We start from the raw sequence: 23,367 nt of genomic DNA, 5'->3' as shown, positions 1-23,367 counted from the left end.
ACTGGAGATAAATATTGCTGTAGGGACTTCCATTCAAACCCATCAACTTGCAACTGTGTTGGTTTTGAGAGGTAGGAGATGGCTCCAAATGCCTTTTCTGGGCTCTGCAAAGGGGAGAATTAAAGGGTATTTTCAATCTCCAAAATTTCTACTCAAATTAGACCATCTGAATTTTGTACTGTGGTATCTATGATCATCTACCACTTCAAGTCAAGGGAGCTGCAACATAAATAGATCTATTCCTAAGCCTCTCTCAGAAGCAAAGTACAAACATTTCCATCAAAGCTGACTTAAGTGAGGATGGCTCATACTTTTGCCTTCCTCATTAACTGTTGTTCATTTTTTGCAAAGTTACTAAAAGAGGGAAAACAATCCATAAATACATACAAATCCATCCCTTTTTATCCCCTCAACCCAGCTCTGTGCTACAGGAGGGACTGGGTGGTGCAGAGGGAGGTTGGACATGGGGAAAGGCAACATTAATAGAACCCCTCTACTGAACCCCAGGCAAGTCATCATTTCTATCCTTATTTCTATCCATCATTTCTATCCTGCATTGCTATCTTCATGCACACACCAACACCTACAAACTGAGCACAGAAAGTTCTTTTTGATACTCCATACCCACAAGATATTGCTGTTTTTTTCTCTCCAGATTCCAGATTTTTCTGTTTAAAGGATGGGTTTGAAATCCAGAGCTCGATTTGGAAAATGCATTTTGGCAAAGAGGACAAGAACAGGTCAGAAGGAACCAGGCAGCCTCCTCTCACTGGACACTCTTCCTGGCTGGGTGCTGCTCTCCAAACCAGCCCTGCTGAGCACAGCAAAGCCAGGACATCAACACCTGCTTAAGAAAAGGCTCCACTGTGTGATCTCCAACATGACTTGGAAGGTGATTAGTCTTTAAGGGCATATTGGTTAGAGGATGACAAACCCTGACTGTGCTGAGGTGAAATACCACCAACCAGGACTTCTAAACTGCCTCTATAGGCACCACAAGGACATTCCTAGCACTTCTCAAGGTCACACTTTGAAACATGATAAAGAGAAACTTTCTAAATCATCAACTTCCTTCTGCTAAGGAATGACTGATGGGTTTTAATTCTCCTTATTTTCAGAGGCTTCTGGCAGAACTGCAACATTAAATATTCAGTGAAATATAAGTAAGGTTTGAAAATGCCTGCTCTGAAAGAGCTTGGAATCATTAGTGAGTGCATCTCATACTGCAAAAGCCTCTGTCTGGCAGATTATGCATCGGAATCATCCATTTCTTACCTCAAAAAATTATCAGTTTATTTATCAGCTACAGGGTACAGCCCCTCCACTTGAAGCATTTATATATTTCTGTTACTTTCCAAGCTAATAATGTTTGGGAAGGTCAGGGAAGGAAGCTCTTCTCACATTTCTTTCACAGTCAAGCTGACTTTACATCGGATGTAAAATTGAAACCCCTTCTTCAAACAGAAGCAAACAAATAGGGAAAGGTTGAATTGCTTCAGAAGGCTGCTGCATTGACAGGCAGTTTAGCTGAATGTTGCATTTGAAGAATATTTGACATCTCCAGTGCTGTGAAAGAGGTCAGGCAGTTCAAAAGAAGCCTTCTTGCTTGCTGGCTTCTAAGAAACCAATTCATTTTGTTACTATGGTGAAGTACGCAGAATAGATCACACATAATTCATTCCCCCACAAACATTTTATTGCAAAAATATACTGGTTGTTTTCTGTAATATCAAATATTATTTCAGGGCTTGTAGATTTTGTTTCAGACAGGTTATGCCAGGCAATTACAGAAAATTGTAATATACAAGAGATTTGAAATCTGCAGATGGAAAGCAGTGTATAAAAGTCAGCAATGTTAGCATTGTTTATACAGCAACCACAGTGCTTGAACACTAATAATTACCTGATGCCATGCTTCCAATCCTAATATTGATGGGGTAAAAAACAGACCAGGCAATCTCCATTTTCACTTGAAGCATTCATTTTCAGTTGGTGTTGGAGAAGGCTGATTTATAATTTACCCCACATTAAATATTTGTAGTTATGTCCAGAAATAGTCTTTGCCAGAAAGTGCTATTGCAGAGGCCTTGACTTGTATCTCTGGGATCTAAAATGAATGAACCACAAGTTTATCTAACCAAGGGAATTCAGGCAGAGGAAGGTAACCAGGCCAGCCAGGGTTAGACCTGCAGCTGAACATTGTGCAGGGATGGCCACCCCTGAGCAGCATCCAGCTGGATTGCTTCTTCCTGCACACCTTCACCATCTCACACTGCTCTGCAGGGACCTTCTGCCACCACCCCATCTGCAGAGACATCCACACACCAGTTCTCTGCTTGCTGTCCCTCTCTCTCTCCATGCAGGAAGCCCTGACACAGAATTGGCCCCTGCATTTCCTTATTGTTTAAGGCACTGCTTGCACCAGGCTGGCCTCTCTACCTTTGCATGGAGACCAGACAGAATGAAACCATGAAAATCATGTTAGAGGAGCGAATTCTGAAGAGATGGAAGCTCCTAGGAGATGCTCAGATGCTCTCAAGGTGAACGTTTTGCTTCTTTGGTCTTTTCCTTCCTTTAGGGTGGTACACAACCTCTAGAGCTGGACAAATGATCCCTTTACTGGTAAACATTGCAACCTTTGTTCAGCATCTACTGGGGAAACAAACCTTCATGGTGTGCTGGAGCACACCGAAGGGAATCTGAAGGTCCTGAATTCAGCTGGTCACAGATGAGTAAGAGCAAGTCAGGCTCAAAGGGGCAGAATTACACAATACTCTCACATGGATGAGACAAGTGCATCCCGCATCCATCAGAAACAGAAGGAAAATAGAGGCAAAATAAAAGGGGAAAAATAACTAACAAGTTTCCAAAACCTAGATAGAACTTCTTCTGTGTCAATTCCTCTCTGAATCAAGGAAGGGTTTTGTCCCAGTAAGGGGAGATTTTGAATGAAAGGCTCATGGCAACAGAAAAGAAATCAGCTCCACAAGTACATAATATTCAAATGAGTTTTACATAACTACTCTCCTTTTCTTCCAACTTTCATCTGCATGGAAGAACAGCAGAAAACCAAACTGAATGTAGGAAAACCAGCCTGAAGGCCAGAGAACAGCCTTTCCCACTGCCTCTGTCAAATACAGTACATATGTTCTCAATAAATCACACCTTAAAATAAACCACACTTACCAATGAAAATGAAAAACAAAAAGAGGGAGGACTGAGAGTGACCCACACAACCCTGACTGAGAGTGACCCACACACCCTGCTCCCACCACACCAGCTGTCCTGATGAAGAATCAGAAGGAACTCACCTTTACAGCTCCAGCACATGAAAGCTGTCCCTGTGATCCCTCCCCATCACCCCAAAAGACCCAGACTTGGAAATAACCAAATTATTTTGTTGCTAAGTTGGTCCAAACAAGATTTACCTTGGTAGCAAGCAAATAAAACAAATTCACCTTCCAAGTCAGAAGCCACTGTAACTCCTGGCATTATTCATGGACTGTGTGATGAAACTCATGCAGAGCACATGAAGACCTTCCAGCAATTTCCATAGTCTGTTTATTGCCAGAATGTGGCACCAGTTATTGTGAATCACTGTGGCTCATCAGGGTGGCCTACATGGTGGACTTCTGGGAGGCAAGGAAGGAGGAGGCACAGCAGAGGGAGGCTGCTCAACATCCAGAGTTTGTAGATATGCTCAGTGGTACACTGAGGCAGGGCCAAGTGTCATCACCTCTCCATCTGAAAGGGACTAAGAGGAAGATGGGTCTAGTGGGGCACAACACTCCTATTTCTAAGATGGTATTCATTTTATTCATTTATATTATCTCAGTATCTCCTCTTGACTTGGTTGAATTAGACTGTCTTTTCCTCTCCTGACTTTTTTTGTGTTTTGCTTTGAAAGTCTGTTTTACATGGTATCCCTCCCATTGTTTACATGTGTGTGGGCAGAAGAGCCAGACTATGGGGTGGCTGCTGTCAGACAGGGTTATAGAAAATAAATCTTTGCTTACCTATTCATCTGGGAGAGCTAATGACTCTTTTCTCTGCACTGGCCCTCCTTGGTATTTCAGATATGGGCTAAGGAAGGAAAATAAAATCTTGATGAGACCTACAGGGGCATGATTATTGCCTTAAAATGGAGTGACCACTCAAGTCAGGTTGCAATGTATCTGTAAAATACAAGAGTTAAATAAGAATGTGGATTACTTTCCTGTGTTACAGACTTTTAACTTCTGCCCTTTTTTCTCATTCAGCAATAGGGTAAGACAGCATCCATTTTCAGTTCTCTTCCTGTAAGCCTTCAGAAAAAGGGTTAAAAGTTGAGTGAGATCCTCACATACTCTGCAGCCTCTTTAACAAGGCAGAAGCACTCAAGGACAATGCCAGTAGTGCCGGGGCAGGATCCAAAAGTTTTTCACCTTTCCCAAAACAGTTTGTCATGGACCAACATGAAACATCTTGCAGACCATGGCACTCAACAAGGATGTTTTGGGAATGTAGGCAGAGGGAGGTCTAGAAAGGATCCATGGAAAGTTGGTTTTGTAGCTCTGTGGTCTGAGCAGCCATGGATGGCTGAGGCATGACTGGATAGGAAGTTACACTTCTCTGAGTTTTGGGTTGAAATGCAAGATATTTTCACCTATTTCAAGATAGACAACATCTTTTTCTGGTCACCATTGGTCTGGAACTATTTTAAACAAAAACAGGAAAACATCCATTCCTAGAATGACTGTTCACATGGAGAACTCTGTTTATAAAGGCTAAACAAATTAGCTACGATGGCATAAATATTTTCCTTAATTTCAGAAATCGCTTCCTTTGTGTCAGATACCTTCCCTTGCCATTTTATCAGGAATCACAAGGATTCTCCATCTGGACAGGCACAAAGCTGAGCTGTAGAATTTGATGTCTTTGTCCCTACTATTACACAACCTTGGAGTGTAAACTTTCTTCTAAAACTGAGAATTCAACTCATTAAATCACTCACTGCTAAGATAGGCAAAGGATGAGAAACTAAAAGCTTTTTAACATCCTTATTCTGCATACACTAAAAAAAAGATAAAGGCAATGCAGAAGAGTGGTAGGCTCCCCATGAACTTCATATCAGACTCTCTGCCTTCTCATATGTGACAAAACTTTCTTTAATAAACCAGCTATTATAGTTCAGAGCCTCTGCCAAGTGTTTACAGCATTGCCCTAAGTAACAAGTCTGAGCCAAGGGACTTAATTAAATCTAACCTGCTTTTTCAGTTATAGAATAGTCCTTTAACATCAAAAGGCAAGTGGACTTTGATAATAAAATCTAAATCACTTTTTGTTTAAGAGAAGTTCTTTACTCCTCACTGCATACAATCAGTTACTTCTTAGAAGGCATATAGTATTTTCACAGATAATTTTCACAAGCCTTTACAGAGTTTACAACAACTAACATAAGATTTGGTGTTCTAGCTTTATATGAGAATTTCAGATTTCATACTTTCTTGTTGAGCTGATTCACAAATCCTAGGTTGCAGGGAAGAACTTAAAAACTTAAAAAAATGTTTATACACAATGCCCTGTCGATCTTATAATTTTTAAATGTTGTTACAACTTTAGAGGTTTACCTTTCTACTTTGGAGCACTTGGTTCTGCATATATGGAAATGTTTTTCATAATTATCTCAAAGGAGGGTCTACATAGGTTAGGCTTGTCCTAACCACAAAGCTGATGTGGTTAGGCTTGTCCTAACCACAAAGCTGATTTGGGAAAGGTGCTGGAAGTGAAAGTGAAAGTCTGGTATGGACAATTGCAGGTGACATGGCTGCTGTCTTCCTGCACACCTGCTAAGTGAAACTGGATCAGGCTTTTCATCCACAGCCCACGGTGTTCATGTAAGATGAAGTTGATGCAGCTTATATTGGTGTGCTGGGCTGAAACTGGAGTGATCAGACCTGGCAGACAGGCTGAACCCCAGGCTGAGGTGCTGCCTGACTCGCTGGCAGGGGCAGGGCAGGTTGCTGTGTGATGGCTTTGCCTCCACTGGCACAGGAGGAGCTGGCAGCCCCATCCTGTGCTGCTGCCTGACCACACCAACCTCTGCTACTGCACAGGGCAACACAGAGCAGGTGTTTTCCCAGCTAAGAATGGTCTAATGACTTTCTCCTCCTCTCTCTAAGCGGAAGTTTTAACTTCCCTGTGTTCACAGTGTTAATCATTTACATCTTAAACCCAGCCTGACTCTGAGACCCAGACTGAGCAGGTCAAGTGCAGCCACCTGGCAGGCTTGGAGGTGTCAGTGACGTGGCTACACCCTAAACCACCATGAGAGTGGAGGTGGGCAGCTCTTGCAGGAGGACAAGGAGGAGGCTGAAGGCAGTAATTAGCTCTAGGGACATCTGCAAGAACAGTGAATCACAGCTGTAACATCACAGGTCAGCCGGGGCTGGCACAGAGGAGTTACAGCAGAAAGAGTGTGGCCAGCAGGAGCAGGGCAGTGACTGTCCTCCTGTACTTGGCACTGGGGCAGCTGCACCTTGAATCCTTTTCAGTTTGGGGACTTCATTGCAAGGAAGACATTGAGGTGATTGTGGAGCTGGAGCACTTCCAGACATGGGCAAAGAAGGTGGTGACAGGTCTGAAGCACAGGTCTTGTGCTTCAGAGGAACAGCTGAGAGAGCTGGGAGGGTTAGTCTGGAGAAAAGGAGGCTCAGGAAGGATCTTATTGCTCTCTACAACCACCTGAAAGCCAGGGGAGGGTTATTCTCTTCTCACAAGTAACAGGGGACAGGACAAGAGGAAATAGTCCCAGGTTGTGCCAAGGGAGGTTTAGATTGGATATTAGGAAAAAGTTTTTCACTGCAAGAGTTTTCAAGCATTGGAAAAGGCTGCCCAAATGGTGGAATCTCCATCTCTGGAGGTATTTAGCAGACTTGTAGATGTGCCACTTAGGGACGTGTCTTAGTGGTGGCCTGACAGTATTAGTTTCACAGCTGAGCTTGATGATGTTAAAGGTCTTTTCCATCCCAAACAATTCCAAATCTGTGAGTCTATAATTCTGCAGCTGAAGGTTGCAGGTTGGTTTCCTTCTCCTCATTAATTTGTGGTGTACTGACCATAGCAAATGGCCACTTGGAGGTCTCACAAGCAGGCCAGTGCAGAATGGAAAGGACTATTTAGAGAGCTCATGGCACCCCAGCTCCAGGAGGATGCTCACGCACAATGGGACAAAGCCTCAGCAGTCCCCATCTGGCTCTGGGAGTAATCCTGCTTTGAGCTGCAGCGTGGGTGAGGGATCTCCAGGCACCTCTGGCAGACAGTATTTCCATTGATGCTGTGAAGTAATTCACCTGATTTTCCCACAGTCACACTTGCTCAGTTTCCAGCTCCACCTCTAAATGTGGTACTGATGCATTCAGCCCACTTGGATAATGCCTGGAAAAAAAACAGGTCCTCCCAGTGTAAAATGAAGGCAAAGCCTGGCATTGTGATTTGAGCAAATCTATTTGAGTTCAGACACTTTTTCTTTTCCACAAGCTGTTTTTTTCTGCTCCTTACATTCAGGCTTATAAACTCTTTGTTATGGCATTTATGTGTCCTTAGACCTGTGCAAAACTTTCCAGTCTTGATATGTAAACAGCTGAAGACTGCCTCAGACTCTTGGAGACTGTATTTTGGGAGAGCTGACTGCTACATGTTCCAGTGGTGACGAATCCTTAGGAGATGCTTAAGGGATGACTTTGCTTTCTCACCATCTCCATCTGATTTTGAGCCATAATGGCAAAATCACCAGAGCAGGCTGTGGGAAGAGCAATGCATTCCTGAGCTGGGTGAAACAACTGGTTGTGTGGAGTGTTTGCTTGGGATCACACAAACACTTCAGACTTGAAAGAACCACAATTTCTAGATCCCCGTTTGTTTATATTTAACTTTGTAGATTTCGCTTACATGTTTTGCTAGTCTAACTCTTGATGCTATACTGGTCTGACTGGATCATGCCAAAATTTGCTGTTTACCTGCACGAAGGTACAAATAGTGGTATATTGCAATGAAATGCTTTGTATGCAAATGAAATGCTCAAGCTGTTCATCAGGTTTGTAGAGAACAAATCTCAGTGACACCGAAGGGCCTTGGTAACAATTACTGTCCTAGGTGGATGAAAAACGGTGTACGTGAAGACAGTCAATGTGAGAATTCACCTCAAAGGAAATTTGAGAGCCTGAACAGACTACCAAGAGCAAACTAAATCCGAATACAACTGTGTTTTTAATGGGTAGTGGCACTGATTTCATGCCCTCGAGTAAAACCCCTCTGCTGCTCATACTTTTGTTCTTCCACTGCTGCTGTGGGTGCATGACACTTATTTTGGGGACAGCGCTCCTTCTGTCCCCAGGTACGGCAAGAGGTCTCGGCGTTGCCGGCGGCCCCCTTGTCTCGGCAATAAACGCGTTTTTATGGGGCGGGCTGCGGCGAGACGGGCGGGGGTCCCGGCCTGCACCCGAGGGGGCGGCCGGAGCGGGGCCAGGCCGGGCCGGGCTGAGGGCGGGAAGGGGCGGCTGAGGGCAGGGAGGGCAGGAAGGAGAGAAAGGGGCGGCTGAGGGCAGGCAGGGCAGGGAGGGCAAGAAGGGGCGGCTGAGGGTAGGGAGGGCAGGAAAGGGCGGCTAAGGGCGGGAAGGGGCGGCGGGCACGTCGCTGCCCATGGCAGGGGCTCGGCCGGACCCCCGCCCGCTCGGCCCCGCCGCCCCCGGCCGGGCGGGCAGAGTGAGGGAGGCGGTGGCAGCGGAGGAAGGAGGAGGAATGGAGGGAGGGACGCGGGGCGGGGCGCAGCCGGCGCGGAGAGGGGCCGCCCCCCCGCCCGCTCCGCTCCGCTCCGCGCCCGCCGTCGGTACCGGTGAAAGCGGCGGTGGCGGTGCCGCCGGCTCCCGCCGCCCCCCTGGCCCCGGCCCCGCGCCCCTATGGCCGGGCAGGAGTGGGACTGGTTCCAGCGCGAGGAGCTCATCGGGCACATCAGCGACATCCGAGTGCAGAACCTCCAAGGTAAACCAACACCCCGCAGAAACCCCTCCCTCCGCCCCCGCCCGCCCCGCTCCGGCCCCGGCTGCGCCCCCGCCGCTCCTTCCTCCCCTCCCGCCGCCCCCGGGCCGCCGGCGCGGGCTCCCGCAGCTCCGCGGAGCGGGGGCGGTGCGGGTGAGGGTGCCGGGCCGGGGGAGGAGGGCGGGCGGCGGGGCCAAAGTTTCCCCCGAACGCGGCTCCTGCCCGTCCGGCCGCGGAGATCCCGGCGCTGGGACAGGAGCGGCCCCGGGGCAGGGATGGGGACGGGGCGCGGGGGCTCCGGTGCCGGGGATGCTGCGGGGGCGGCACTGTCGTGTCTCCCGGGCGCTGCTGCCACCCACAGCCTCCCCTGAGAGCCGTCGGGGCGGGGGTGCGGGCTCCGGCTGGGCTCGGGGGAGATCTGGGGGCTCCGGGGCTCACTGTGCCGTGGGGTCCCCGCGGGGCCCGGCCGGGGCGCCCCGGGTACGGGCACAGCCCGCCCGCTGCTCCCCTGCCACACCTGGGGTCACCCGGCCGCGGTCAGGGCACGGCTCCGGGGCCGCGATTCGAAACGAAGCCGCTATCAGAGGACTCAATTTAATGTATCTTCTGATATGCTACTGTTGAATAAACATGGACAGAGCTTTTGGATAAATCCTCTGCGAGATGCTCTCCTGTTCTGCCACAAGCTCTGCCGGCGGAAGGGATGCAAATACCTGGCTCTGAATGTAGATCGGTGTCAATGTAGCCGAAGTAGTAGTTCCTCCCAAGTTATGTTTGCCCCTCACCAGGTAACTCCTCGTGACTGGAAAGGACAGCAAGACTCGATGGAAGAGGAAAAAAACAGCAGTGGTTTACAGGAGAACAACTTGTTCAGTGTAACATACTGATCTTAATCAATAGCTCACATAATACTGCGATGTATCTTCATGTTCCATAAAAATAATAGACTTGAATCAGAGGTCATTATCTCTTCCTGTCTGTGCATAATTATATTAAGGCACTGTCTACTGGCAGAGCAGTAGACTTGCTGGAAATTAGTTTTGGTTTGGATTGATTATAGAAGATGTATAATTTATCAGAAAAGAGAGTCAAATTAGCTGTTCTTTCAGCTCTGGTATATTAATGCAGTTAGCTACTGATGGGGTCACTCCACATCATTTTGACCTGCATCATCCTGCCCTCTGAAATTCAGATTTTGAGCACAGTCAGGGCGGTTGATTCCAGGTTGCATTCCCCTTGGGTTTTGAGAGTCTCTCATTACATTGTAGCTCAATGTTCCTGGCTTCTCTCTCAGTCTCTTTCTACTCTCTGTGTTAACATGGCTGGCCTGCCTCTGATCTCTTGCTGCTCAAAACTGTAGTCATTACGCCAAGTTTAATCCTTAGTTCGTGGGCATTTTTGAGAAGAAATACAAAAGTAATCTGTTCCTAGAAAGAGTAGTATGTTTTTGGCTTTGCCTCCCATTTGTGAGAGAATAGTCAATTTCTCTTTCTGGAATTTAAAATGCAGATGCACACAGTACAAATGCACACAGCCCCATCTAAAATTCCTGTAGTTGTATAGGAGAATGTCATCCTACAGAGCAAATTCCTTTGAATGACATTATGTTCATGAAAAAAACCTCCTGTTCTCTTCCTATCATCCAAGAGAAATTGTGAAACATATATGGATTATCACCTTGCTTGCACTGCTAAATAGGTTTTTAAGAAGTTTCATGCCTCATGTGAGCTCTTATAGGGCAGAAAAAACATTTGTTCTAAGGTGCTGCTCCAAAGCAAGTGATAATAGCTGTCACAAAAGATATGATTTGTAACACATAGTTCTCACATTATCTTCTAGAGATGAAAAACATGTTACAGATGGCGAGTCTGATACTCGTGAGAGTGTGATTTTTGTCGCTTGGGAGCTCGGTGGCAGAGCATGGTGCTTCTCTTCAGAACAGTTTCTTGTAAAATAGCAGCATATGCTCTATGCTCATATGTGGTAATTAAACTTTCTTCTGCTTTATAATTCAAAAATCACTCTCCCCTCTCAAAACAATGCCATCTGAATAAGTGCTAGTATCATTGTCTATCAGTTGTAGAATCAATAACAGCTTTGATGTGCTACAAAGTCAAGAGTTTGGGATGAAAAACTAGGTGAGGACCACAGAGCATTTCCATCAGCACCATCAGACCCCCCAGGCCCTGCTGCCCAGAGCCTCATGAAGGACCTGTGCAGTGGAGATCCCCATCTGCTGCTGCATCTCCAGCTCCTGCAGCACTTTCTTGTAACTCCAGCTGTGTTTAGAGTGTCAAGGGGATGGTTTGTCTGATTCCAGAATGCTCCCATTCACTGGGACATTTTGCATATGTGGAGGTCCCTCCTGGTCTCTGGGGGACCCATCATGTTTATTCAGACCCAAGAAGGAGTAAGGAGGGGATGGGAGGCAGCAGCTCAATATTTGCAGATCTGAAGAACACATGCAAACACTGGCATGTGTGCATGCAGGGTGGAGGTTTCTGGGCTGATGCACAGAGAGGTGTGTGAGGTGTGCAAGGCAGGCAGAGGCAGTGCAGCCACGCTGTGTCTGAGCCATCCTGCCCAGCTTGGAAGTGCTGGAAGAGCCCAAGAGCTGATGGCTCAAACGGTCTCAGGCAGCCTAGCTGATATTAAGGTTTCTGCAGGAATCACACAGACATCTGCTGTAGTAGTTCTCCACACCCTTTCTGGCTGATTTAAAATGTGAAAATTGTCTATTTCTCTTGCAAATTTCTTCATTATGTCTTAGCTGAGCTATTGAGCACTGCTGACATGAATTCTATTTGAAGATAGCATATGTTGTTTCAGTCTGTTGCATCTTCCCTCTCTAGTTTGGTTGTTCCACACCCAGGAAGAATCCAAGATGCCAGTTACTGGGAAGTGTCTGCTCTCATGAAGATGCTTTTGCAGTGATATGATCCCACCAAACTGAGATGTTGTAGGTGCATGTGCTGGCTGCAGAAGTAGCTTCAGGAGCTATATGTTCTGTCATGTGTGAAATTATGGCCGCTGTGGGTTTTTCAGCTCTTTCATAGGGAAACTCAAGCTGACAGCAAGGGGCAAAATTTACTAAATGGGTAGGACTTGGGGGTGGAAAAAAAAGAGTTTAAAAATGGAATTGCATCTTGATATTTAGGTATGTAATGATGGGCTTCTATTTTCCTTTTCCATCAAGAGATTTTCTATTTGATTTTTTAAAAGTAGGAAGTGACATTTCAAAATTGTGTCAGCTAAGTGATGCTAAAAGCCAGGCACAATTCTTCCATTCTCAACAGAGGTGATTTCAGAGAATAGAAGTAGAAGTGACAATTTAATGGAGAAGAGGAGAGAGGAATATAAAGAAGGAATAAACACTAGGTGTGGTGATGCACAAAACAAGTTCCTCCCTCCCGATGTGCTCGGTTTCTAAATACATTTAATAAACTGATACCCTCGTGCTCTTTGTTCTGATTGTATATTCTCCATAGTGAATTTCTCCACATACTGAGAGAGAAAAATGGAAAGCCTGCACAGAATGTAGGAGCGCATTGTCAAGCAGGGGAATGCTCAATAATTAATTTCCTGCCAGGAGATGGTTTTTTTCCTCTTTCTTTCTTCCATTACAACACCATTGGGAACATTTCGTTACAATACAAGAATATTTTAAAATCTTCCCTACTGGAAGCTTGATTTAGGACCATCAAAAATATACTTCCTTGTGTGGGGAATTGCACTTGCTAGAAAGAGGCAACATCCTCATCCTCATTTAGATGATATGTTGGTTGTGTGCTTTGCAATAGTCTAAATGTGTGTTGAACAGTACATATCTTTCCTTACATTCCTTGGAATGAAATATATAGAGATGAATAATTGTGCAATCAGATGTATCATCTCTGGCAAACAAGTGCTGCTACCACAACTTTAAAATAATTATGGTTTGAATGTTCATTTTGTATATTTCTAATAGAGTAGATGGGCTGGGATGGTAGAACTCTGCATTTCTGCTGTCAGAGGACAAGTCAAGGTCCTGCTGCTTGTTATGTCACTACTCACTCAGGGTTTGATCCAGAACTCACAGAAACCTGTACATGTTTGTTTCCGTAGATTTAAATATTTTCTTCAGTCTCATTCTTGCTCTGCTGAGGGGTACATGGCTTTCAGAAGTATTTGGAAGGCTACACAGGAGTGTATTGTAGCATTGACCAAAATAGTGGAGAAAAAGAAGGGTGACGGACTGGAAGAAATAACCTGAACAATATCAGCCCCACTGGTTCCCCATCCTTGCCGTAGTTTATATCTCTGGGTGGATCACTCAGGCATAGAGTCCCAGCACTCTCTGATTTTGCTTGGCTTTCTGTTTGGATCCTTGAGATCTGGACTTCATAAGCTTTGGACAGTAGTAGTAACTATAATTGTCACTAACATGAATCTCATCATCTTATGAGGTAACAGATTCTGAAGCCTCTGTCTCAAGAAGTCATACAAATGCCTGACTTACACAAGTTAACTCTGGCAGTGAGAATATCTAGATATCTTTACTTTGTGGGGGCTTAAGCATCACTGATGGATGACCAAAGGCAGGTGCTATAGTCAGTCTTGAAAATGTTTCTCTCTGTACTTTTTATTTATGTTTGAGGCCTATTTTTAATGACTTTTGCACTTAGCTACAGAGAGTAATAATTTTCCTTTAATTACAAGATACAGCAGCATTTAACTTGTTTGCTGTAGTTTGACATGCTTTTCAAATACATGGAAATTTCACAAGTAGAAGGAAACCTTTTTAATGTATCCATTCATTCTGACAAAAGTAAGGTGCTGTAGCTGTTCATTACTTTAACTCTTCTATAACTTGTCACCATACTCAGCAAGATTTCATTCTGCCTGGAGGCATGTTCATTTAGTGGAGATCTTTGTAGATTCAAGTGACATTTGGAAAGATTAAATTGTCTAGAGAACCTTAGGCAAAGCACTGTACAACTACAAAGTGATCCTATTCTGTATAAAATTTAAGTTAAATAGGCCTGAGAATTATAAATGTGAACACCCAAAATAAAGATTCAGATCCATGAATGAGATGAGAAGCCAAACGTTAATGCTGGAACCCAAGTGTCCTAGTGGGCATGGTCTGTGTAAGGGCAGTAGCTGTCAGCCATGGAGGGAAGACTTGCCCTGCTCCAGATGTAGGAAACCCTGGACTGAAATAAAGGGGCAGCAAGAGGTGAGACAAAGTGCAGATTGCCTGTTTCAGCATGCAATTTTAACAATTAACAAGGTTAACACCTAATTTCTCTAACAAATTAGAAGTCTGGGCTCTCTGTCCCATTGAATGGATGAAATGACACCAAATTCAAATCATGCCCAGTAGCTACCCAGTCACATGAACTCACTGGTGTGCTGACACTTTGTCTTAAGAGAGGCTCTGCTTGGCAGCTGCATGGACCTGACTCAAGGCATGGGGTAGATGTGCTGTCACTTGCCAGCATCACCTTCTCTGTCTTTGCTGGTGAGCTGTTGTTCAAGGGCTGACCAGTCTCAGCACTGGGAGAGCTGGTGAGATCTCAGATCATGTCACTTGCCTGAAGTCATGGTTTAAAAATGACAGTCCTCAAAACACTGTGTTAAAGCTAGTGATGATTTAAAAATATAATGGACTTTTCATAGTTGTCCTGCCTGTTTTTTGTTTTGCCCACTTGACTTGGACAGAAATTCAAACAATTTTCTTTCTCCTAAGGACAATTTCAAGGTTATGTCACTTGCCTTCTGAAGAATGTGTAGCATTTATTTTGAAAATATCACAAAGAGATTACTTGATTTCATTTTTTACTTTTAAAGACAGACTTCTGTTGGATTAGAAGAAGCAACCTTGGGCATTTTGGCTTGTCAGTGTCCATTTAGACATTATTTGTTTATGTCCTAAGTTGTTGGACCTTACTGTTGTTTCAGAATGATTCTTAAGGGCATATGTCTAAAGGGAAAGAGCCAAATATCTGTCTTGTCATGTAGAAGTCAAAATGATCTCCAAAATGTATTCAGGAGTAGAAATTACCAGATAGGCAGTGAGATGTGTGTCAGTGCTGGGGTGGTGAAGGGCATCACAGCACCTTATAAGAAATAAATGTCTTTTTCTACATGTCTATGTACCTGATATTCTATTTTTATATCTCCCCAGCCAGTTAAATACAGGGACTGTAGGTGGAGGATTGCAGGATGAATTTTACTTCATTATAATCGCTGCATATTTCTGTGCAAAGAGCTGAGCTGTATAGCCATGAACAAAAGTTTAAATTGGCATGTTCTAGGATGGTTGTAATAGCAACAGCCTGGATAGCTACAAAGGGAATGCCTGTGGACCTGTAAGCTTTAAGCAGAGGATTTCTTTATAAAACCAGAAATCCCACTGAATCTGAATAGATGTTATCAAAAACATTTTAAAGATAACTCTAATCCCGTGCCCATTACTTAATTTGATAGCATGATTCAAGACATATTTGTTATAATAATGTAATACTTTGAGGGATTCTATTGCTTTTCCAGTAATTAATTTCAGACATAAATTAAAATGTATTTTATGTATCTTGAAAGTTACTCCTGATGTTGGTCAATGTAATTCAGACCTAGTGTATTTGTGAAGAATGAGTTACCTTGTTTTTTATACGTTTTATATTAGCATCTCTTACTCTTAGCAGTCAGAAATAAGACCCTTCTAGACTTTGAGCAAATCTAGTGTTGATTTGCTCCATTATGTTTTTCCTCTTTTTGTAGTGTAATTGGTAATTAGTTGTTTATAAAATAAATGTTCATTAAATATGTTGTCACAGAGTTCATTTTAAAAACAAAGATTTATATACCAGCCCTTTTTATATTTAATGCATTCATCCTTTTGGATCTTCATTTTATCATAATTAAGACTGGAGATGAGTGAATTTTGTGGAGTCCAAAGCTACCCTTCTGTAGTGTCCATTACCAGGACACACATCTGTTTAGATGCTCCATATGTCGGAGTTCCTCTTGACCCTGCTAAGGTCAGGGATGCTTTACCCAAGGAATGCCCCAGATCCATTTTTACTCTTCCAGCCTGTTTTTCCTAAGTTTTCTTCAAGAGATGCCCTTAACAGTGCACTAAACCCCCTGACAACTGGGAGGCCATGTGTTATTCATGTGTTGTGAGAGCCATATCACAGCCTGAAGTGTCCATTTCACAGGACTCCAGCTGAAGCTCTGAACTGCAGCCAAAGCAGAGGGAGCAGTTATGTGCACAGGCTGTCTTTCTGCTGTGCACTAATGGCCAGATAGAAATACTTTGCCATTTTGTGTCAGTCCATTTGAAGAACCCCCTAATGCATGTCAGTAGGTGTGGGGTGTATGCAGTCAGGGTAGTTCACAACTGAGGGCTGATTATGCTTCTCTTGGCTCAGTGAGAAATAGGAAGGGCAAGAGAGACCTGGCTCTGTGACAAATGGAAGCAGTGCCAATGAAGATAACTTAAAATCTGATCCTTCATATGACTGCATCTGGACACATGATTAAAGTTTTCTGGCTCTTACTGATGTTCATGATAAACATGAACTGCAGCTGTAACTTAATGAAGATATAGCATTTATAAATAACATGGTATGAATGTCCACTTCAGACTTATTGTCCTAAACACAAGGAATGAAACATAAATCTGTCTGGGCTGTTTGCCCAGGGAGAGTAACAAGGCAAACGGGAGCAGGCCCATGGAGGCTCCTCAGAAACCCAGATAGTGCAAGAGGGACTCTGGCCAGTATTTGCATGTCATACTTCAGCTTGGTGAGACATAAAAATCCTGCCCAAATGAGAAGATGATCTTCCAGAGACAAAATTCCCATGGACTCTCCTTTTTGATAGGGTACTCCCTAGGCCTGTTTCTGGTACAAAACCTGAGTGATTTCAAGAGTAACTGGTAAGAGTAGCTGGGAAACATTTGGACCCTCTCCATGTTCTCAGATTTCAGGCTGTGGAGGGGACTTCCTGGCCTGATGATTAGTACTACTGAACAACATTAAATTCCTGTTACTCTCATTTTTTTTCTTTTTCTTTTCTTTGTTTGGTTTTTTGTTTGGTTGTTGTTTTTGGTTTGGTTTTTGTTTGTTTGTTTGGGTTTTTAAGATCTCTCTGGATACAGGACAAAGGGTGATTTGAAGTTTTAGACTCTTGCCTGAGTTCATCTGTTTCTTCCCCTCATAGAGAAAAAAGTTGTTAAGGGAGTTGATGTTAGTTAAAATCACTTGTGCTCAGCCTTCTTGCAGAAGTTGTTTGGTTATTGACATTGGAAAGAAGACAGAGTATGAATTTTTACTGGCTAAACTGCATTTCTTCTTGTGAAGGTAGAAAGTTGTTTTGACGTACTAAGTGTTGGCCTTTCAAAACTTCAAAACATTATGCGTTTCCTTATCCTTATCAGAAGGATTAAAGAAGATAGGAGGTTTTCATTCAACATCTGTGTGTATGAAGAGAGGAAGCACTATATTCTGGTTGCTAGCACAGCTAAAGGATGCTGTAAAATCCTTGGTCTAAGCTGCAGCTGACAGTATCAGTCATCATGAGTTTATTTTAATTTAAGAATTTGAAGGTTGCACCAGTGTGACTCCTGTGAAGTCAGGAAGTGGTGGATGGGTTGGCCCTGGTGATGGGAGCCCATTTCTGCAGGAGAAGGACAGTGCATCCTTCCTGTCCCCACCCAGCCAAGAGGGGCTGTGCTCAGGTGCTGAGAGAGGCCAGTGTGGCTGAGGAGGCCTGGGAAGCTGATATTCATCTGTCTCAAAACTGGAAGCTAATGAACACAGCAAATTATATTCAGATTTTGTTTTAACTGGTCAGATCTTAGTACTTTTAAAGTCCTTGACACCCTTTAATTTTGGGAAAGGTTGAAGCATTATTTCATTGCCCATCCCACAGATGGCTGTAGAGCAGTGTGTTTTTCCTGCAGGATCTCAGCTCTGTTCATGCACAGTGAGTCCTTTGCTTTTCTGTTGGGGCTGATTAGGAAAGCCAGTTGCAGAAGCAGCCTGGATGCCCACAGCAAGCGCTGATGAGACCCCCTTGCTGCGTCACTCAGGCCAGTAAACAGCTTTGTCATTTAGGCACTTAATTATGAGCTGGATGTTCACTTGACCTCTTATATTCTCATTTCACTAATGAACCAAAGCTTAGGAAGAGTGACTGACTTCAGAGCTGCTGCAGTTTGGGCTCTTTGAGCCAAAGTTTCCACTCATTTAATTTATCATACTAATGATCAGTTTTGGAGCCTAAACACTGGAGGTACATGGAAAATACAGTGTAATGTGCTAATGTGATGGCCCCGTGACAGAAAGATTGGTGGGGGCTGCCCACTTCTTCTTGGCTTTCTGGTCCTGCTACACATGTGTATTCTTGCATGCAGCATCCTTAAAGAATGAAGGGGCTGTTATGGATGTGGAAGTAGCATTTAGGAATTCTGGTTTTACAGAGGGGTCAAACTTGAGTTACGATACTTAGATAATATTGATGCCCATAGGCTTTCTTTCTTACTGCTTTGTGTTTGAGTTGACTGAAACTGAAATGTGTTCCTACTGCATTCTAGCAGGGATTTATTTTTACTTTTTTAGTGTATGAGTGTCTCATGATTTTAATGTATTTCTCTAGATGACACCCTTAAGTTAGGCTTGAGGATGAAAGACACATGAAAGCCAGAGGATTGATTTAAGTTATCTAGAGAATCTAATGACATGCTTTTCTATGTATGAACATGGAAAATTTTGGTGGAGCAGGCCTTGAATCTTAGTATTCTCTTTTCAAGGTGACCATTGGAACTACCTGACCAAATTCCTTTCTTCACATCTTCTTCTCTCCTTCACTGTGTTGCAGCAAAAGCTAACAATGTCCCATAACAATTCGTGTGACATATATACTGCCTTCTCCATAGAAACCTTTACAAGCTGGTAATTGCCATGAAGCTCCAGAGCCATCTTTCAGTCCAGTGTGTGGTGTTCTCATGCTGGTGGCAGGTGGTTCCCCTCTGGGTTTGCACGTGCTTGCTGGTGTTCTGTGCAGTGCACACCAGTTGGTGTGAAGGTTAACTGCAGTCAGATTTCAGTTTGGCTCAACTTGGGGTTTTTTAAATGAAAGAAGAACAAAATGTTTGTAGAATGAAATAAACCTGCTTTGTTCTACTTTTCCCCTTTTTGTGAAGATGTATTTTTTGATGTCTCATTTTGATCATCTCTATGAGTTACTAGTTATCATCTTCAGGTAGAAACTCTTTTTTCCGTCAAGGGCTTTGGAGTTACCTCAGTTAAGATCCAAATTAGCTGTACTCCCTCTGGCTCTTTGTACTATGCTTTCAGTTCACTGAGTTTGTTACAGAAGTTTTGTTTATTTTGTTTTGAGTATGTGTTTCTAGAAAGAAGACAAAGTAAAGCTGGGGAAGGAAGAAAACTTCCTGCTAGATGGAAGAGGGTAATTAATGATGAACATCTCCAGGAACTATAATTTGTTTTCTTTGAGAGATGTATGCTAATAAAAGCTTTCTGCTTGCATGCATAAATGAATCAGATTAAATTTTGTCCCAGCATGAACTTGCTGTCAATTCATGCTCTTCAGTTCTCAGAATCATCCAAATGTTATTTTAACAGAGAGCAGTGCTATATCCATTGTCCTGAAACCCTGTCTGCCTTGTGCACAGGTCTGAAAGAGCCCAGTGAGGTACAGAGGAAGACCAAGGAAAAGCTTGCCAAGGGCATGGATGAAGCATTTTTATCTTATGTGTGTCTGCCCTGGATGATCACAGGAATATGTTCTGCAAAAGAAAGAAATCAGAGAGTTAATAAAAACAAAATTAGAAATAGGACAGCAATCAGATTCTGTGTTTTCTTACTGCAAAGGTCACAGAGGATGAGGCAATTAATTGCCTAACCTTTAGAAGTGGTTTATTATGGAAGCTCTGTGATATCTGAGAGCAAAAGCTGCCTTGAACTGAAGCAAATTGCAGCTGGTGTCTTGTGGAGTTACAGCTTGATGAATAAGCCATTCTGGCCTTCTCCTGGAGGATTCCTTTCCTTCTTTGTCCTCTATTCCCAGTTTCTCAAGCTCTTTGGTGTTTGTTGGCCATCTCTATCTAGGCTTGGTTTCATTGCACGAGCAGAGGAAAGCATTACTGTTTTAGTCTCATCCTTAGAGATGTGTTATTAATACTATGAGGAATGAATAAATGACAGGTGCTTTGCTGGGCACCTTCCCCCACCTTCTCAATCTGTTTTCCACCAGAGCATGGGAGGTGCTGAGGCCTGGCAAGCCCTGAAATAGCCCCGAGTCTTCCCTGGGCAGGTCCTTCCCACTGCTCACGGGCACTGGCTTGCGACCAGCGTGTGCGTGGGAACAGATCCATCACTTAAGGCTTCTTTGGGAACCCCAAAGAACAATAATATCCTGTTGACTAGGATTTTACTATTTATATCCATCAGCTGAGCAGCCACCTCCTCTGTCTGCTCCTTGGTTACCAGTCTGTAAATCTGTCATTGGACCACATTGACTACTGCATGGATGACAACGTGATTTTTCATTTCACAATGAATTTGCTTGAGAAGAGCAAATACATTGATGAAGAAAGGTGTCAGGTTTTTTTGCTTTGTTAACCTGTTCACTTTTGGGACATCAGACAAAGAGACTGACAGGAAACTAACCTAAAAAATGAGTGCTTTCATTAGGAAACAGTACAATAACAAGAGGAAAACAATCAGATCCCTTATAGGTATCTGGCTGGGAGGAAATGCTGACATACACCTGTCAGATTAAAGACTGAATCCTACCACCCACATACTGTCCTGGCAGTTTATTTATTTCTTTTTTTTTTTCCACTCATTTTTTTTTTTCTGCAGCAGATTTTCAGTCTTCTGGAGTAGAAAATATATCAGTTTCTTCCAGAAAAAACCCTTCCCTGGCTTTGAAACGCAAGGAAAAATTGTCAAATTTAGCCTGGTATTTTCTAGGCTGTTTTTTTTCTAGGCTATTTTCTATCTTCTGTATTTTCAAAGGTGAGCTTTTTAAGAGAACCTGCACAATTTACTTTGAAGAGAAAAAATACAGTCTAACCTGTGGGAGTCAGCTAGAGTGAAGTGAAAATAAAGCAATGATTTCACTGCAAGCTTTTATGAAGATTTTTGAGGCTCCTATCAGAAAATAAAGTGTGCTGATAATGGAACTTCGTTACAAAATCCAGCTGCTTTTGTTCCAGTATGGATAAACCTGTGGACAGAGAGGGTTAAACCTGATCTGAATCAGAAGGGGTCATTGCTCCTCCTTGGAGCTAATTTTAACTGCTTGAATGTGGAACGCTTAACTCTGTAATTCTGCTTTTGTGCCATCCTGCATGACGAGAGACCAGTTCTTTTCTGAAGACCTTGCCACTATATCCAGCAAGGAAGCACCAAATAGCTCTTGGCTTCTTGGCTCCTTCTTTCCTGCACTTTGGAATGTGATGGCTCTGCCCATCTCCTTTCTCCTGTGCCATCACTCCCCAGCTCTGCCTTTTGAGGTTTTCCAATGCATATTTGTCCTTCTTGTAAAGTACTGCAAGCAAAATACATGGCAAGTTCAGCACTTAAAAGTGAATTAGGAATACTCAGAGAAACCGGTATATTTTCTGAAACCATTTTTAAATTATAATGAAAGCTTTGTGCTTATAGAAAGTTTGGAGTATTTTTGGTACCATCTGGACACCTAAGCTTGGACAACAAATCACTTTTGACATAATGACGACAGTGTATAATACTGTGTTCTTCTAACCCATGTCTCATTAATGTGGAAGCACATGGATTTTCCTGCAAAATGTGGATTCACCATCTGTGCTAGTATTCTTTGCATGAAGTGAAAGCCTGTTCTTTGTGTTGTGATTGCAATGGACCCATTCTGATTTTACTGCCTTCTCTCCTGGACCAAATGGATGGGTCACAGAACAAAATATATCTCCCCAAACACCTCTTACTGCTAATGCTTATTTACCTTACATCCAGTGTGGGAGCTACCAACATTTATTAAAGGTGGAACTCACAGATCAAGTGACATTTTTCTGTTATTCCCAGTTTCACTTCTGTGTGCTTTGACATTCATTTGGGCTGGAACCTCTGGACTTGGGGAAACTGTGAATTCCTTGTATGCCCCTTGTAGATGTCAAAACCTAAGAGACAGTAGCATTAAGAGATAAAATGTTACAGGCAGGTTTATAAAAGGTGTAGCAGATAGTTGCCCATTGAGCTTGTTGCAGCTTGGTTTGAATCACCTTGCACACCAATTATAGAGTAGCTTAGAGGTTATTTGCCTGTAGAGCTAGGAATGGTGCTCTAGTCTGATCCAAGGCTGGGGATCCTCAGCTTCACTGTACTTCACCACTGATGTCTGAACTGCTATTTAAATTCTCCTGCCTTCATTGTGACTCCTTTTAAATTTATGGAATAATAGTTAAGGTTCTTATATAGAAGGCATTGCAAAGCAATGTCTTTTTACCATTATGAAATTTGAAGTATTACAGAAAAAGTGTTTTGTATGCTCTGAAACTTTATACCACTAACTGATAGCTTCATTCATACTCACAAGCTGGTACTGATGGTTTCCCCATGAAACCTGTCAAGCCCAGGGATCTTTCATCATCTTATTCTTTCTTCATCTCTGTCAAGTTCTTTTTTTTTCATACTCCTGGTACTGAGAAATAGATGGAACATCTTTAAGTAATAAATCAAGTATATTAGCAGTAAAAATTTAATCTGCTTCCGTAAATTAATTGATGTAGTATGACTGAGCAAAGTACAATTAAGGGACAGATTCTGTTTTCTTGTGCTTTCAGTAGTTTTACTTCTGCAATCTCATGGAGATAAGTTGCTTTACGGAAGATACAGATCTGTGCTTTATTAATGAGCTTTTATGGTAATTTTGATACATCAGTAAATAATACCAAAGGGGCAGGAAAGCGCAAAAAAAAGGGATTTTTCTGTAAATGTATTCAGAGCATCAGGTGAGGGGTTAGACTTCTCTAAGGACACTATGAGGGAAGACAGTTCAAACAGGACAGCAAGAAGCTGCTGGGGCTGGAAGGGCACTGAAGGGGCTGGAAACTGGACAAGCTGGTGTAGAAGGAAGGTGCCTGATCCCTGTGCTTTGTGGCTAAGTCCATCTTTCTTCAGACACAGCGAATGACTTACTGCTTTTGGTAACAAATTTGAAACAGCAATAGCAAAGCCTTTCTTAGGTCCTTAAGGCAAAATTCTGGTGAGATTTAACAAAGAGCAGTGGCTGGTGGTGGTCAGCAGGATATTATCACTGAATTGGCTGGAGCAGTGTTTTCTGAAATGAATGTCAGTA

General features: G+C 43.3%; 1 protein-coding gene across 1 annotated transcript in view; it reads left to right on the top strand.

Moving 5' to 3' along the window:
- The first annotated feature begins 8,790 nt into the window (after positions 1-8,790).
- CLMN (calmin) overlaps positions 8,791-23,367 on the top strand; it is a 76,831-nt gene continuing 62,254 nt past the window's right edge. The window contains exon 1 of the mRNA XM_059473667.1: positions 8,791-9,018. Coding sequence (XP_059329650.1) covers positions 8,937-9,018 — 82 coding nt within the window. The 5' untranslated portion in view covers positions 8,791-8,936. The remainder of the gene's footprint in view (positions 9,019-23,367) is intronic.

This window comes from Ammospiza nelsoni, chromosome 6 (genome assembly GCF_027579445.1).
Source record: "Ammospiza nelsoni isolate bAmmNel1 chromosome 6, bAmmNel1.pri, whole genome shotgun sequence".
NCBI lineage: Eukaryota > Metazoa > Chordata > Aves > Passeriformes > Passerellidae > Ammospiza > Ammospiza nelsoni.
Note: the sequence above shows the minus strand (reverse complement) of the source record. Positions and strands in the feature narration are given on the sequence as shown.